General features: G+C 38.7%; 2 protein-coding genes across 4 annotated transcripts in view; one reads left to right on the top strand and one right to left on the bottom strand.

Annotated features, from left to right (window-relative positions):
* Positions 1-756: 756 nt before the first annotated feature.
* Positions 757-9,353, top strand: UCP1 (uncoupling protein 1). Its single transcript, XM_046657152.1, is given in 6 exon segments — positions 757-1,110; positions 1,826-2,024; positions 5,556-5,750; positions 5,850-5,951; positions 6,733-6,913; positions 9,076-9,353. Coding segments are annotated over 6 exon segments (918 nt in total). The 5' UTR covers positions 757-984; the 3' UTR covers positions 9,191-9,353.
* A 3,987-nt stretch (positions 9,354-13,340) lies between these two features.
* The window catches only part of ELMOD2 (ELMO domain containing 2), a 31,721-nt gene continuing 27,026 nt past the window's right edge, over positions 13,341-18,035 (bottom strand). For all 3 annotated transcript variants that reach the window (XM_046657249.1, XM_046657248.1, XM_046657250.1), the window contains exon 9: positions 13,341-16,879. In XM_046657249.1, the coding sequence (XP_046513205.1) occupies positions 16,734-16,879 (146 nt within the window). In that variant the 3' untranslated portion in view covers positions 13,341-16,733. The remainder of the gene's footprint in view (positions 16,880-18,035) is intronic.

The raw sequence follows: 18,035 nt of genomic DNA, 5'->3' as shown, positions 1-18,035 counted from the left end.
CCAGGGTCACGGAGCAGGTGAGCGGCGGAGCTGCACCTGGAGCCAAGCGACCTGCCGGTGTCCTTTCCACCGCACTCCCCTAAGAAATGGAATTAAAAGGAGCGAGTGATATTCCCTTTGTATAGCGCTTTAGCAACTTGCTGTTTGCTTTCTAGTATGTCTACGATCTCATCTGACATTCTCCTACAAAAAGTTCAGACGAAACACTTTATTTCTTTTAAAAGTTCACAGTGTTCCTGGTTTCTGCCCGGGACTTTTCCAAGTCTGGATTTGGTGGCTGGAAAGAAGGGACGACGAGAAGTTAGAAGGAGAGGAAAGGGAAGTTGAGCCGAGATGGTGCCGGCAAGGTTCCTGGGGAGTCAGGAATAAGAGGAACGCCCCATGCTTGCCTTGGAGAGCTCCGGCTGCGCAGAACCTTTTACCAGCATCACTGCGATCGCGCTTGTTTCGGGGAGCCCCACCGGCTCCCCTTCCCAGCCAGGGGCGCGCAGCTGAAGGTTGGCAGAGGCCTCGAAGGTGCCGCGCATGCAGGGCGCCGGCGGCCAGGTGCGCAGCGAGAGCCTTCGGAGCGGAGGGTGACTTCCCAGGCGCGGAGCGAGGAGAGCGCAGTGGGAGGGGCCCGGCGCCTCAGGACACGCCCCTGGCGGGTCTCACGCCCTTGTCTTCTGAGAGCTCGACTGACCAGCTACATAAGCCACCCGCGGTGGGCAGGGCGCACAGGCGCTGCCAGCCTGGGCGCCGTGGGTCCTTCCGACACGAAGGAGGGAAGGGAGGCGCCGCCCGACTCGGCCCCACTCTGCGCTCCGCCTGCCGTCGAGGGCCCGCGGCCCCACCGAGGCTGCCGGCCGCCCCCCGTCCCCGGGGTCGGGGAGAGCGAGTTTGCCGCCCGCGCCGGACCGCAGCGCGCAGACAGGGAGGACTTCCACCCTCGGGGCTGGAGCCGTTCTCCCCGTGCTCCGGCGCGTCGCTCCGCTCTGAGCGAGGATGGTGGGGCCCACAGCCTCGGACGCGCCCCCGACCATGGCGGTCAAGATCTTCTCGGCTGGAGTGGCGGCCTGCGTGGCGGACGTGATCGCCTTCCCGCTGGACACGGCCAAAGTCCGGCTGCAGGTGGCGAGCGCGATGGGGACGGGGAGGCTTCTCAGGGCCCCGAGGGGACGCCTATGGTGGGCGCCCCTTTGATTCCGGGTGTCGTTTAACCACCGTTTCTCAGTTAAGCAAGGCTCGTGGCCACCTTAAAAACATTTTGGCTGGTCGTCGGACGGACGGAGGTTTTAGGATGGGAAACTGGAACTTTTCCAGAATTAACCGAAAAACCACAAGGGTCAAGGAGGATGAATTGACCATGACTATGGCCAAACTCCTCCAAAGTAAGGGTGCACTAAATGTTCTAAGAGCTGAGAATATCAGCCCCTCCCGAGTTTGCAAGCCAGGCTCTTTCTCTTTCTTTCTTGGGTTGGGCAAGGGCACCTTCCTTACTGTCTTAGGGGTTCTGGAGAGTTGGGGGCGGGGAGGGCAGGGGAGAGAATGTTCAAAATGTGCATTGTAGCCAGATTCTTTCTCTCCATAGATTATAGATAGAGATATGGATACAGATACAGATGTACATATATAGATATATAGATATAGATACAGATATAGATATATTGGGGGAGATGTTGCTGAGAAGGGAAAAGGAACTGAAAATAGGAACACAAAGGGGAAAAAATCTTCGCTTGAACTTTCTCCACGGAGGCCAGCCTGATGCCAGTCTTTGTTTTTTCACCAGGTAAGACCCCTCACTCAATTCTTACTTCCCTCTGACCTGTACCTTTCTCATTTCCAGATCCAAGGCGAGCGCCAGACCTCCAGTGCCCTGAGGTATAACGGTATCCTGGGGACAATCACCACTCTGGCAAAAACAGAAGGGCCAATGAAACTCTACAGCGGGCTGCCTGCTGGCCTCCAGAGATAAATAAGCTTCGCCTCTCTGAGGATTGGCCTCTATGATACGGTCCAGGAGTTCTTCACCACAGGGAAAGAAAGTAAGCCATGAGCATTCCTGGGAGGGCAGACAGTCAGAGAGACACGTCCTGGGCCCAGCTCTGTTCAAAAAATGTTACAATACAGGCTTGTGGTCTTCATAACAAATTGGCAAGCCAACATCAATATTTGAACTTCTCTCCACCCCAACCCCCCCAAAAAATTAGCTTGGTACTCACTGTTCATAGAAAGAAGGAGAAGAGTGCAAAGTTGATTTTTCAGATGCAGGTTTATACGTGTAAAAATCACCCAGTCAGTCATGGAAGTTTTGTGCCTAATTTGGATATCTGTCTGGAGACGATGGATGGGCTGGAAAATAATGTTTAAATCAAAGTTCCCCAAACAGCGAAGTCTCACAGAAACACCAGTGGAGATTGCTAAAAATCCAGGTGCTGAGGACTACCATGTCCCCTGAATCTGAATGGTTCAAGTTGGGACCACAGAATCCGTGTTTTCACAAACTTTTGGTATGCACCAAATTTGAAAGTCTTTGGTTTAAAGAGAAGAAAACCAGACCTCGTGAGGAGAGTTGAAAGGATGAGAAAAGACTCTTTTCCTTTAAGAGGTTCCTTGTAAGGTCTCTAATGCTGGGGAAGACCAAAGAAGAAAAAGTGGACTTCAGCTGTAGTGAGTTTGTTTAAGGGAAGAAGAAAAGGAAACTAATGTTTCTTGAGTGCGGTGAATACCAAGAATTTCTGTCAGTTTAGTTAGCGTTTATTGAGTGCTTCCTAGGAGCCGGACACTGTTCTAAGTGCCTCGATACATCACCACTGGAAAGATATTATTATTTTTATCCTTTAACAAGTGGAAAAATTGAAGCACAGAGCAGTTTTTTAACTTGCCAAGGTCACACAGTTGGAAAGGGGCAGAGCAAGAGTTCAAGCCCAGGCAGCCTGGCCTCTGAGCCCAGGCTCATAAGCACTGCACTGTCCTGCCCCCTGCAGCTTGCATGTGATTTGGTGCCTCATTCAACCATACGACGATGCTGTGGGATACAAACTGTTATCCCCATTTTCAGGTGGGGAAAGTGAGTATCAGAAAAGTTAAGTAATCTCAAGACCACTCAGCTAGCAAATATCAGAGGCACTTTCTTGTGGAGCAGACCATCCAGAGAGAAGGTGTACTGATGGTAAAATGAATATGATAACCCATTGCCTAGGCAGATTTCATCATTTCTGTTTTAAGTAACCTTTGCATAACATGACCTTATGGGACATGTTATAAATATTGTTTATACAAACATATAAATTTAAGTTTATCTACACAAGTACTTCCAAAGTAAAGATAAAATCTGGATGTTTCTAGATCAATACTACATTGTCTGTTTATAGATGTAGCAAGAGAAGAAACCCAAAGGATGTAAAGCTGCCCATTCTGGTGGTTTTTTTCCACAATTTACTGTTCTAACCAATTGTTGGGGACTTTAGACGCCAAATTAATAGGACATATTTTGCCAGTATTCTATGCTATGCCTATTCCATTCATTTAGTTAGCTTTATTGAGCTGCCATGTGCCAGAAACTGTATGAGATGCACAGATGACAAATATCTCTCTAGGCAAGAGCTACACTTCAGAGTGTGGGGTCTGGGGGAGGCCCAGTTAATAGATGGTTACATGCTGTGACGCATGCTGTGTCAGAAGTAATTACAGGCCCCTGGGGCACACGGAAGAGGAACATTTAACCTAGCCTTTTGGGCATGGCCATGCAGGATTTTCCTGAAGACTTGATGTCTGAATGAGTCTTGAATGACAATAGGGGTAAACAGGCAAAGTGGTGAGAAAAGACCTTCCATTAGAATGAAGGTCAGTACAAAGACTGCGAGAGGAGTGGCGAGAACACACACGGCAGAGAGGGGAGACAAGCTGGCAAGGAGGGAGAGGTGAAGCCAGAAAGGAGTCAGATCACAAGAGACCTTGCAGGCCACGCTAAGGAATTTGGATTTTATGCTTACAGTGATGGGAAGGCATTGAAAATGTTAAGCAGAGGAGTGGCATAAACCATTTATATTTTCAAACATCACTTGGGCTGTAGTATAGAGAATGTATAGAAAAAGGGAAAGAAAGGGGTAAGTTAGAAATGATCGGGATATGCTGAAGCAATGGCAATAAGGAAGGGGAAGAGAGGTCAATTGAAAGATTTAGGGAGTATAATTGAACCTGGGACAACTGGAAGTAAGGCGTAAGGGAAAGGTAGGAATATAAGATGACTTCCAAATTTCAGGCTAAAGATACCATTCATTGAGGGAGGGAATACAGAAACCGCCTTAAAGGGAAAGGTAAGAAATTCAGTTTAGGACGCATTGACAGGTAATGTCCAGCTATCGCATGAGTTTAGGAGAAACATCTGGATTCCAAGGAGTCACAGGAGGAACTATCAGCAGGGTCAAACTGAGCAGAGAGATCTAGTGTGGAAAGGACCGAAAAGTGATCAATGTACCTAACAATAAAAGCTCATGGGTTTCTTTAGCAAAAACATCTTCAGCAGAGCAATGGGGGTGGAAGCTAGACTGTAGAGGGTTGAGGAGGAAATGGGTCATGAGATGTGAAGACAAAGAACACAGCCTCTCTCCCAAGGAGCTTGATGGGGAAATGGAAAGAGGCCTGGAAGAGAGGATGAGTGCATCAGAATGAGATTAGAAATGTGGGCCAAAAGTGAAGGGAATTGTAACGACATGATGGTGCCAATTAAAAGATGGTTATCTATTACATGCTCAGCTCCTGACCATGATGAGAGAAGAGTACACTCATAATGGTAATGAAAAGAATTGCTGTACTTCCCATATGCAAGATAGTGTGTTAAGTGCTATGTTGATATTATTTTAACTCACACAATGACTGTGAGGAAGATAACTATCTCCATTTTACAGATTAGGAAACAGAGTTAGAGAGACCAAGAAAGTCCTTGAGGAGCAAATGTTATCGATTCATACTTTATCTTTAATTATAGGAATGGGCATGGGGCTGCAAGACTATTTGTGGTTTTATTAAATGATATCTATCTGGAGTAACTTAAGCTAATTTTTCAAAATTTCAAGTCAAAAATCACTTTATCAGCTTATTTTTGTCCCTTTGGTAGTCTGTTGTAGTCTGACCCCACTTGACATCCCATATTGGGGCTGTTTGTCCACTGAGGCTTTTCCGAAGACCCCCAAGTCCAGTAATTAACATTACCATTGATGGGAGGAAGACTAAGTCATTGGTGACTGGTGCCTCCTCCCGGTTGGGAAATACTGAAACAGAGAGTAAATATAGGAAAGAACTAAGGCACTGTTTAAATAGGCATTATGTTTTCTTTTTTACTTGAAAGTCTTCATTTTTAAAAAATTTCAGTCAATTTGAAGTCTTCTAGCCCACTATGATTTGGTGCATATTTAGTACATGATCAACACATGCACCAGCATTAGGGAAGTAGAAAAGATATAAAGACACAGCAGTATTAACCACTAAAAATTAAAAAGGCATACATGCATTCTGGGCCTCGATTTTTTTTCTCTTTTGCTTGATAAATATTTTTTCTCTCTGAATAACAACAGCTAGTTTAGGAAGCAAGGTCTCAGCTGGCCTAACGACTGGAGGAGTGGCAGTATTCATTGGGCAACCCACCGAGGTCGTGAAGGTCAGACTTCAAGCGCAGAGCCATCTGCATGGTCCCAAACCTCGCTACACTGGGACTTATAATGCCTACAGAATTACAGCAACAACAGAAGGCTGGACGGGTCTTTGGAAAGGTAACTAACTTCAAGATGGATTTTATAATCCTTAAAACACATACGTCCAATCAGCACTTTATCATGTAATGGAGTTATTAAACATTTTCTTTTTCCCAGGGACCACTCTCAATCTGACAAGAAATGTCATCATCAATTGTACAGAGCTAGTAACCCATGACCTAATGAAGGAGGCCCTTGTGAAAAACCAACTATTAGCAGGTAACTTTTTTTATATAAAAAATAAAAATTCTAATTGTTTTAATAACTGTAAATATAAAAATTTACAATTTCACCTTAGAACTTCTCCAGCCACATTATATCAAATCCCTTAATAGTAATAGTTTCCTCTTTAAGAAGTTAAGTAATTTTGAATATTAGATATAACTTTTGAGAAGCAGAAAAAGACTGAAACCCTGAGTTTTAGAAGTTTAGCTGCAATAAAATTTTTTTGCGACAAAAACAAAATGCACCTGTATTCTTACATCAGCAGTTCTTATTTAATACGAACATATGGGACTTCTGTTAGCATTTTATTCTTTATAAAGCAGAACTCAGGAGGTGAGTCCATTCTGTACTGTATCCAAATGAGCTGGTTATATAAGAGGTCATCAGTGGTCTCATCCAAAAAGTAGTACCATTGGATATGTTCTTAAAAATAATATCCTAACAGGTTCTAGAGACATTGAACCTCTCCTTGGACAATGACTTTAATTCAGTCAAAAAGTATTAGATGCCTATATATCGGGCTTTCTGCCATACCCTGAGGGCACAGAGAAAACTGACAGGTTATTTTCCTAAAGGCACTTAAAATCCACTATACCATGTAGTACATACCATCTTTTTCTAGTATAAGTGTAACCTTCCTTATTATATTTTCTTTATGTATAAGACACCTGCATTGACCTCCTATTATCAACAGCTTTACAAGATTTGATAGATAACTAAAAACTACAAACCCCTCCCTAAACTGATGTCGACCTGTTTCACTGATCCATGTTAGATGATGTACCTTGCCACTTTGTGTCGGCTGTCATCGCCAGATTTTGTGCAACAGTTCTGTCTTCTCCAGTGGACATGGTGAAAACCACATTTGTTAATTCTCCACCAGGACAGTACACAAGTGTGCCCAACTGTGCAACGACAATGCTCACTAAGGAAGGACCGTCAGCTTTTTTCAAAGGGTAGGATATGATCTTCCATATCTATAATGTTGTGGTCAGGGTATCTGTGTGCTTTGGGACACTATCTTGTCTAAACAATTGGCATGTAGCTGACCAGCCTTAGTATATGCAGGATACTTAGTGTCTACTTTTCCTTGCTATAAATTTCTCCAATCCACCAATTCTGCTGCGCCTGAAAATTAAAGGCTGTGATATTAAATTTTTCTCAACCTTGATCAGAGAGGCTCATTTGAAATCATTGACCTCTCCTTGGTCCCAATCTATTGGAAATGTAGACAGTATTTTGCCTTCTCTGGGCAGAAGAACTATAAAGTGGAGGGAAATCATAATGGAAGGCTATGAGAAAATAAGATTTGATTTTCACTATTTTAATTTGATGGACTCAGATATTTAGATTGTATTAAAGCTAAACCAGAAAAAAATCATTGCAACTGACCTAGGGAAGTGATGCAGAAAATGATGTGGTTTGGGTAATTATTACACTCAGCTAGAAACTAGTATTGTGTAGTACATCATATTTTCCCATAAAGCAATATTATATTGGAAAATACCTTCCTAAGAAAATACAGTATGAACTAATTTATGGATATAAGTGTTTTTGTTTAAACTAGTGATAAGATAAAATTCTATAATCCTTTAAAATTATAAGATAATGCCTCAGACCTTTTAAAATAAGCATAGGGGTCAGCTCAGTGGCGCAGCGGTTAAGTGTGCATACTCAGCTTCAGCGGCCTGGGGTTCGCCGGTTTGGTTTGGATCCTGGGTGCGGACATGGCACCACTTGGCAAGCCAGGCTGTGGTAGGCGTCCCACATATAAAATAGAGGAAGATGGGCATGGATGTTAGCTCAGGGCCAGTCTTCCTCAGCAAAAAGAGGAGGATTGGCAGCACATGTTAGCTCAGGGCTAATCTTCCTCAAAAAGAAAGAAAGAAAGAAAAATATAAAAATAAAATAAGCATAAATGTACACAAGGTTCCAATTCACCATAATGTGTACTTATGATACATTAACACAAGTGAAATATATTGTAAAATTAACTTAAAATGGATACACCAGTTATTAACCATTAAGCATTTAACAATACTTCTATTCTTTTCAAATTTAAAACCTTTTGGGGATACATGCTACAACAAGGATGAACCCTGAAAACATATGCTAAATAAAATGAGCCAGACACAGGACAAATACTGTATGATTCTACTTATTGCAGTAACTTTGCAGTCAAATTCATAGACACAGAAGGTGGAGTGTTGGTTACCAGGGGTTGAGGGGAGGGAGGAGTGGGGAGGTATTGTTTATGGGTGTAGAGTTTCAGTTAGGGAAAACCAAAAAGTTCTGCCGATGGATAGTGGTGATGGTTGCTCACAATGTGAATGTACTTTATGCTACTGAATTATACAGTTAAAATTGTAAATTTATGTTATGTATATTTTACCACAATTAAAGCATGCGCGTGTGTGCACGCACACACACATCCGAGGGGCAGGAGAAATACACCGAGACCTAAAAAAACAAAAGCCTTTGGGGGACGATTTGTATAGACCAAGGCAGATTTAATTGATGACATCTTTTCCTCCTGGAATATTTCATTGCTGCAAACAGGCATTCAAAATCAATCATTTGGTCTGCATAGTTTGGTAGAATTCTTAAAAACAACCAAAAAAACAAAAACATGCACTTAGCCCCTTGACAGTCTAAGAACAAGAATTGCCAAGATCTAGACAGCCCTCTTTTCTTGACTCTGGAAAATGGTCCGTTTACTTCTCACTTCTTTGCTTTCTCCTCTCACTTCCTCTTTTAATAGTTCTCCTTCCTTCCATTCAGAGAGCAAAGCAAAACAAAACAAAAATTTCTTCTCCCTTCAAAAAAGGAGGAAAGTTATTGAAAAAGGCCAAGTCAGAAAGGAGACACGCTCTGGTCTGGTGGGAATGAAGGACGTTTATGTGCTTGCATAGATGTGATCATCTGGGTTTTGTCGTTTGGAAGCAGTATCGTCTAGATGACGCTTCATTTTAGGCAGAGTAGGGAAAGACGAATAATGGGTACTTTTAAGCATCTTCATTTGAGAAGAGTCGTAAAATGAGAAGCATTAGCTGCCTGTACTATAATAGCTGTAAGAATTTCAAGGAGACTAACAGAAGGGTGACATGCACTTTTCCAGATTTGTGCCTTCCTTCTTGCGACTCGGATCCTGGCATGTCATCATGTTTGTGTGCTTTGAACAGCTGAAGCGAGAATTGATGAAGTCAACGCAGACCATGGACTGTGCCACATAATCATCTTCAGGAAAAGGGTGCAACATACCAGTGGGAATCTTAGCTGACTGGATAATTAAAAAAAAAATTTGTTCACTTTATTTTACTCTAAGAAGATAAAGGAATTCTGGTAGAGAGTTCGGACTTTTTTTTTTTTAATTAATACTCATTTCTTGTAACTTATTCTGTGTTTTAAGGAGGGGGAAGCAAAACACTCACTATACAACCTGGCAAATGTAATGTCCAGATAAGTTACTCCATTTGATTGACTATTTGTTTGGTGGGGGGGGGGGGGAGTTTTATGATTAAATATGAAGATGTTTAACATGTTTTAATTATAAATCAAACTGACAGAAAACTAAGTGAAATGCATTTTATATTTATAAATACTTAAAAATGAACAGTTATCAAAGAAAACATTACCATTTTCTTTCTATTTATTAATCCAGTTGTCAGTTAATATATTCAATAAAGTATTGCTAACACCTTTAAAAGTGTGTCTTTTGGGATCTATATCTGAATGTTAGAGTTGAAGTTCACCTAGATTATAGAATTTCCCAATAGCAAGTGAACGTCTTTAGAATCAATAGGCAGAAACCTACTTTAAATGTTATTTAGTACAGATTTTTAATTTTTAGAGTCTGTATTTTATGGCATCTATAATAACTTCTAATCTAAGACACTATATTCATTTGGGCATGTCTGTTATTAGAATCATGCTATCTATCCTAGAATTACAGAATTTTTGAGCTAGAAGGTACCTTTGATTTGACAGAGGAATAGTCTGAGACTCCTACTGAAATAAAAATGAATCTTCATGGCATCTTTCCAGGAAAGTTAAATTCATCAACACCTGTAGTCAGTTTTTTCATGCCTACAATCTTAGGGCAGAAGAGATGGGGAAAGAGTAAACAAGAGAGTAAAAAAAGTCAAAGACAAGGCTTGTTTTAATCCAGAAACCAGGAATGGCAGCAGCAGGACCAGGAAGCCTACAGGCTGTCAGGCATCATTCTATTTCTGTTTCAATCAGCTCCACATTACACTAACGGTTGTGTTTTCTCCCCCTTGACTTCATGAGGTTTTCCTCATGCTTATTTTCCCCAGTTGTTACCTGTAAAAGCATCTTGTAGCAGATGCTTCAGTATCCTGCACACATCACTTTGCTCTGACCACTTTAGGACACGCTGGGCTGACTTCCTATGGTCATGTCAGCACCTGTACTTCTGAGGGTCTTCCTCTGGCCACCAGAGGCACCGTTGCCCACCTGTGCATGGTACACTAGAACAGGGAAAATAACACGCCTGGGAGCAGCCCTTGACCAGGAACTGATGGGATTTGGTGTATAAATTTCTCAGGCCCTTCACCCTCAGGTGGACTACTTTTGAGGGGTCAAAATTCAGTTACACACAGTGCATTTTCCTTAGTACAAAAATCCCTTACAGGATGACTTCCACTCCCTCTCTGAGTTCCCCACTCCCTCATCAGTGTTTCCTGGGATCACCTCTCACATGAATGGCAAATCCTTGTCTCAAGGTTGATTCTAGGGAAATTCAAACTAAGACAATGCACAACCTTTGAGTTTCTTTCAAGAATAAGAAACCATAAAACTTCATTTCTTTGCTGGGATCCTGCTCAGGCAATGGGCAGTAGTGACAAGACGCTCCCCCTTGACCAAACTTTAGTCAGGCTCCTCAGAGCTACCTTTTTTGACTAGGTTCCATCCTTGGGCTTGTCAAGAGCTCAATTTCAGCAAGAATCCTGCTAAATTGGTTTAGCCAGAATCCCTCACCCTCAAAATGTGATCACCCTTGATATCTGATCAAATTCCTCATCCCTGCCCTTCGATATCTGACCACTGATTCATTTGGATTTTTTTCTGTATACATTCACACCATTTATGAACAATAACTTTTCTTTCTTTCCATTTGTTTGTTCGACTACAGTAGTTAGGATCAATAGCGCTATTCTGAATAGGTGTGCTGTGACAATCCAGATTATTTAGCAAATGTTCACTCCTCATCTCTTCCTAGTAGAGTACATTTCCCTGTTCCATTGATGTTGGGCTTGGTCATGTGACTTGCCATGACTAAGGGAATGTTAGTGGACATGATGTGGGCAAAACCTTGAAATACATTTGAGCAATTGGGCTTGTTCCTATGCTTCTGTCACACCATGAAAAGAGCATGCCTCAGGTAGTCCATTGTCCCAGATGAATTAAAATCATATGGAGCTGAGCGGAACTGAACCCATGAGCTGGATTTAAGGCAAGCTGAAGCCACCTGAGATTAGCAAATCTGCCTGGCTAGTCTACCCATGTGCGAGGAGGAGATTTTTTTTGTATACCACCAAGATTTTTTTGTGGTTGGTGGTTATACATTGTTATTGTGGCAATAACTGATGATACAAGTGGTTACACAGGACATCCTTTCTTAATTCTGATCTCAATGCTTTACAATTAAGTATATTTGCTATAATTTATTTTATAAAGAAACATTTTGTAAAAGTAAGGTAATTCCTTTTTATTTATCATTTGCTAGAAGTTTTTAATATAAATGGATGTTGAATTTGTATCAGATGCTTTTTCTGCATCTATTAAGACCATCACATGATTTTCAAATGTTAATGTGGCAAATTACATTAATTTTATTCTGAGCATTAACCGTATTGAACAGCTTATCTATATCTATATATGTAGTTCATTATTTACTACATAATATATTGTTCAATATATTTCTGGATTCAGTATGCTAATATTTTAAGATTACTGCATCTGAAGTGACATTGGCATGTAAGTATTCTTTTCCATACTGTCCTGGTTGGGTTTTAATCATCAAGATTATCATAGTCTCATGAATCGCAGAGTGTACACTCTTTATTATTTGGAAGTCTGTGAAAACTGAAGTGATTTTATTCTTAAATGTGATAACTCACTGGTGCAAGCCATATAGAACTGCAGGTTTTCTAGTGGAAAGCTTTTTAATTGCTGAATCCATTTAATAGCTCTTAAGACTTTTTGCTCTCTTATTGCTGCTTCTGCAGTTTTGTTTTGGTGAGTTGTATTTTTCTAGAAATTTTTATATTTCATCTAAATTTTCAAATTTTTGATAAGGTTATTCTTTATTTATTTATTTTTTTTTTGAGGAAGATTAGCCCTGAGCTAACATGTGCTGCCAATCCTCCTCTTTTTGCTGAGGAAGACTGGCCCTGAGCTAACATCCGTGCCCATCTTCCTCTACTTTATACATGGGTTACCTACCACAGCATGGCCTGACAAGCGGTGCCATGTCCACACCTGGGATCTGAACCGGCGAACCCTGGGTCACCAAAGCAGAACATGCAAACTTAAGCGCTGCACCACCGGATTGGCCCCAAGGTTATTCTTAATATATTTTCTTTTCAATATCTGTAGGATCTGTAGTGATGTTTCATACTCCATTCTTGACATCATCTATTATTTGCTTTCTTTTTCATTCTTAATTTGTCTCACCAAAGTTTATCAATATTGTTAGTCTTTTCAACCAACAACTTTTTACTTTTGTTGATCCTACTATATGCATGTTTTATACTCTATGCATCTAAGATCTTATCTTTAATATTTCCTTTTCAATTTTCTTTAGATTTATTTTGTTCTTCTTCCTTGAACTCCTTGAGATGATTGCTTTGTCTTTAATTTTCAGCGCTTCTTTTTTCTAATATATATGTTTAAAGCTATAATTCATTCTAACTTTAATAAGTACTGCTTTAGCTGTATCTAACCAATTCCACATGTAGTATTTTTGTTTAGTTCAAAGTAAGATACACACACTGGAATGCTTTGCAGCTGTAAAAAAATAGAAGAAAGTTATGCATTAATACAAAAATAGATCTAAGATACATTGCAAAGTTGAGAAATTGCAATATAGTATGAATTATTCTTATCTTTTCTAAGAGTAGGGGGTGCGGTGGCTTCTTTTCTGGTCTCATAAGCAATTGTTCTTATCAACAACATCTTAAATACGTAATTAGCAAATGAGTTAAAGTCACAAAAACAAAAAACTTTTCTGCATATTCTGATTTATTCTATAGAAACATGTTTAAAGGATTAAATAAGAAAAGCACTGTTTCATGAACATAAGTTAAATAAAGGAAGGGGAGGATGGGAAGAGAGCAGAAATATTAACAGAAAGGCTTCTAACAATTTAAAGATGTTTTTTATTTGCTCACAACATTCTGAACAAATGACAACACATTTCAACTATTGCTTTTACATAGAAGTTAACTGATTTATCCACAGTAGACAAAAATCTATTTCTTTAAGTTTCCAACTAGCACTTTTTCCCCCAGGGAAAGCTACTGCTTAGATATTTTTTGAATACTTTGTTTAACAGAAACTTAGAATCACCCAATAACAGTAATGTAGCAGTTGGGTTTTATCTGCACTACGTTTTAAATTTTTCTTGTCAAAAGAAATGGCTTCAGGCCAGAAAAGAAAAAAAGGCTCACTCATTATTTCTCTCAGATTTTTAATAATTCCATTAATTTTCATTAAAAAATTGCTTGTATGGAGAGGTTCATAAATATGAAAATGGAAATTAAGTCTCCCCAGACTTGTTCACAGAGAAGTTGGGTGGACTCTTTATCCTGAGAAAATAGCTGCTGGTCCCAATCATTAATTCAAGAAGGATAATAAACATTATTGCCCTCTAAGCCAAACTTCTTCTCTTCTGCAATGATAACATTTCATCTTTTCTGCTCTGGCAACGAGCATTCCACTTTTCACATTCATATAATGCTTCTATTTTGAGTAAATCCTTGACCAAGTCCTAGTTCACTGAATGCAAAGAGGAGAAACAGTACATAAACAATTATGAACACTGGAATAAAAATGAAAAGTACATATATTTTCACAGAGAAAAATACAAATCCAAGTTGCTCTTAAAATAGAAAAAAAAAATCAGAATGGGGATTTTCAAGAAAAAGATGTTTTCTGTAAATGGTATATTTAACTATATCACCACATTTATACACAAAGAGAGGTTCGTCTAGTTTCACTGATATCCCCTGACTTCTCTAATTTCTTTAAAGATTGTCTTTCAGAACATATTTGAACTACAACTATTGTAATTATATTTGTATACCATTCTTGTCACTGACACACTGTCTTCAATCTGGCATATACAAAAATTCATTTCAACAGTGATTCACTTGTTTGCTGCTAAAACAAACATAATTTTCCTGCTACTTCAATTCTATTACTACTTTGGTATTTTATTAATTATTATAGAAACAGGTAAAATTCTAAATATGGACTTTAAGACTACATAAAATTTAAACATACATATGTTGAAAGCAAGGAAAAGTAGGAAGGCAGACACAATTACGCTATTTTTCACGTATGTCACTATCACATAAAAGTTAGAAGGCTCATGTTACATTCTAATTTACAAACTGGTGACACTTAGCTTGGCTTCCAGACTATCAAACCTTAGAATTTGTTGGTGGCTTTTAGACCAATTCACTATAGAACTATCTGAAATTATTAGTGATTATTTTAGGCAAAAACAGAACATTGTACAAACAGAGGTGGATTTAAAGAACATATTATTAAGCAAACTTTCTGTTTTTTTAAATATTATTAAAAAGTTTTTTTCCTTAGAAGGGGAGGACTTAATTACTTAAAAAGTTTCCCCTTCCATACTTCAATCATTCTTTTATTAAGGATACTAATAAAGGTTTAAAATCAGATCAAGATTTCAGTTGTTGAAAGATTAAAATATAAAGATAAGTATTTCAGCACGAAAACTAAAAGACTAAGAGAATTGTTTTCCATGTAATAGTAAACACCTTGATAAAATGAACTTTAAAGGTTAAGCCTGATCCTTATCAGGATTTTGCTACATCGCATAGAACTCTAGCTGGATAATAAAGTATTGAAAACATTTAAAAAATTAAGATACTCTCAAGGTTGAGAAGTCCCCCACAAGAAACCAATTTTTAAATTCCTATAATACTGAAAACTAAAATGCCACTATTACAATAAAATAAACCCAATTTTAAAAATAGTTTTATCTTGTTGGGAAAATAATAATTTTAATGCATGCACTCTTAATGTATGTGCTGTACAACACTGCATCTGTTATTTTCCAACAGGATATTTTTTACCACTCTTCTCTTTGGCAAGTTTGAAGATAGGGGTTTGTCAACAGACATGAACAAATACTTGAAAGTCTCAGGTCTTGCTATATCACATAAAAGCCAGTCCTTAAACACTTGATATATACCACGTTAAAAGATGTGCTAAATATCATCATGTTTTAGATTAAATTATGTCTTTAAAAGGCTGGCTTCTGTAGGATTTAAGGAGAACTTAGTAATCAGATGAACTTATCTTTAAACTCTTAGTTTTGCTATGAGTACGAATGTGTAAAACACACAAAGAAGAAACCACTCCCATTAGAATCTCATCACTGCGTGATCCTTGACAGTACGTGCTGCCCTCCTGAGATTTTAGGAGAATAAAGCTATACAAAATGCTCCTGCAGAATCATCATCCTCAGCCTACCGCAGAATCCCACAGACTGTCAACTCAAAGAATACCCAAGAAGTCCAGACATCATTACCTAGAAACACTAGGGAGTCAAAGTAAAGAGTTAACAGTAAGTCAAATAAACCAACGATATGTAAGCGAGATTTTTAAAAAGCTTTAAGTTTTCCTCTTGTTTAAGTTCAAAGACAGCTTTATTGAAATATCAACTGTCCTTTGAATACAATCAAGATTTTCTTAGCACATACATCTCTTTTCATAAACACACAGAGGTAGAGAGGCCTCATAAGAGGCCCTCACACCAAGCACTGCAAAGCTTCTTTACCACAACTGATAAAAAGCAAATACTGAAGAGGAGAAAATTTCTTTAAGCTTTAAGATAACACCATGACATTTTAAAGTGTGGTATTTAAAAACAAAAAAGCTAGTCACCAATACTGTCACTCTCTCATTAACTATAATGCTAACTAATCAGAGAAACCAAGGAGGCTGTGATTCTTGATCCTCTCCGACATCCCTACGTTCTCATTGCTCCTAACGAAGCAACATTATGACATGGGATTGAGATGAAAATAAAGAAAACTAGGAAGAACAACTCTCCCTGTTAATTAACTTTAAAACACCATAAGCCAAAAATAAAAAACAATCATTTCCAAACTAAAGAACAAAAAAATCTTAAAAGAACTTCGAAAAGATACCAACTTGATAGCTACAACACAGAACAATGAAAACTGACGTTTACACATTTTAATCAACCAATTTAATACAAATACCTGATTTGTACTTTGACACTAACTGGGCTAGGTCCCAAGTTCCAAACTGCAGTTCTCGTGACTCCCAGAGGGGATCTTTGGAAGGACAGTGTACAAACAACTGTAAACATACACTGATTGTCCACTAGCTTTCTTAAATAGAATTTCTGAAATATTTTTGTAGGAAATTAGATATAAGGAGAATAATTGATCAGATAATTTCTATTACAACATATAAATTCTGTAGTGTGTGCAAAATGTGGTAGAAATAGAAAAAGTGATGGACGATTCATATTTTTAAAGTAAGTGATACGTTGCAATCCAGTAAGAGTCCTTTAATCTTTTCATGAAACTTCTCTCTATATATGTTGAAGTACATAATGCTTTCTGGCTTTTCTTCAAACCAAAATTTATCAAATTCGTAGACAAGATAACCTGTAGTTAAAGAAAAATAAAACAGAAATACAGTGCTCAATAGTGAAATCATATCCAAACCATCTCATTTAAAAAGTATGTAACCATCCTTTAAATTCTATATTAGGGTACAGCGATCAGAACCTACTAGAAACCTGAGGAACTTTATAAGAAATATTTTTGTATGTCCAAAATAAAGAGTAATTTCAATAAAATATTTAGTGTACGTTTCCTATTTGTCTCAAAAAATCAACAAAATCCCTCAAACTTAAGAGGTACAGTACTTTCAAAACACACCTCGAGAACAGGAAAAAAGTGATACTCAGAGACACAAAAATGAAAGTAACAAGAAAATGTTGGTTTAGGATAAAGTAAGGAAAGCTGTTTTCTACTTGATTTCTAAATCTGAGTTATTTTACTTTTTTCAATGAACTATCAGCACCTTCTCTTTTTAAAAAGAATACACGAACTCTAAAGAGCCTTAATTAACATTTTTGTTTATCAATATCCTCAATACAGTAGCCAAATTAACCCTCAAAATGTTAAAAGTATTTAATAAAAATAAACGTGTAAATAGATATATTTATAACAAAAACAAAATGTGACTGTAAAACCACCCCTAAACCCTATTTGGATTCAAGCAAGCAAGTTTATTAAATGACTTAACAAATGCTACCACAGGGCTTGCCGCATGCTCATCCACTCTGATAGCAATCCTATGATGCAGTCCTATGTTATCCCACTTGACCAAAGAGGAAACAGGTGCAGAGAGCGTAAATGACTTGCCTAAACACACAGTTTGTAAGCGGTCTCTATTATGTTAATAAATTAGACTTTGTTTCCATCAGAATCTCATTTTTCCCCTTCTGTAAGACTTTTCAAGAAGGGATAGAGGTGACTTATTTCAGATAAATGTGGGGGAGGGGAAGCCAGTGACTTTACACAAAAGTGTGGGTGGACTATCATAAATTGCCTAATATGAAAAAAATGTAAATTCCACTTTAAAACATTAGTCACAAAGCAAACATTAACAGTAAAAACCATGACATTTCAACATCGAAATAGCACTTCCTAAGAGGGTCAATTTAAGAATGATTTCAGATTAGTCTCTTGATATATGATAAAACAGATTCTTGTCAATCAGGATATGTGAGAAAATCAAACAAGAAGGCCTCTT

Source organism: Equus quagga, chromosome 3 (assembly GCF_021613505.1).
Source record: "Equus quagga isolate Etosha38 chromosome 3, UCLA_HA_Equagga_1.0, whole genome shotgun sequence".
Taxonomy (NCBI): domain Eukaryota; kingdom Metazoa; phylum Chordata; class Mammalia; order Perissodactyla; family Equidae; genus Equus; species Equus quagga.
Note: the sequence above shows the minus strand (reverse complement) of the source record. Positions and strands in the feature narration are given on the sequence as shown.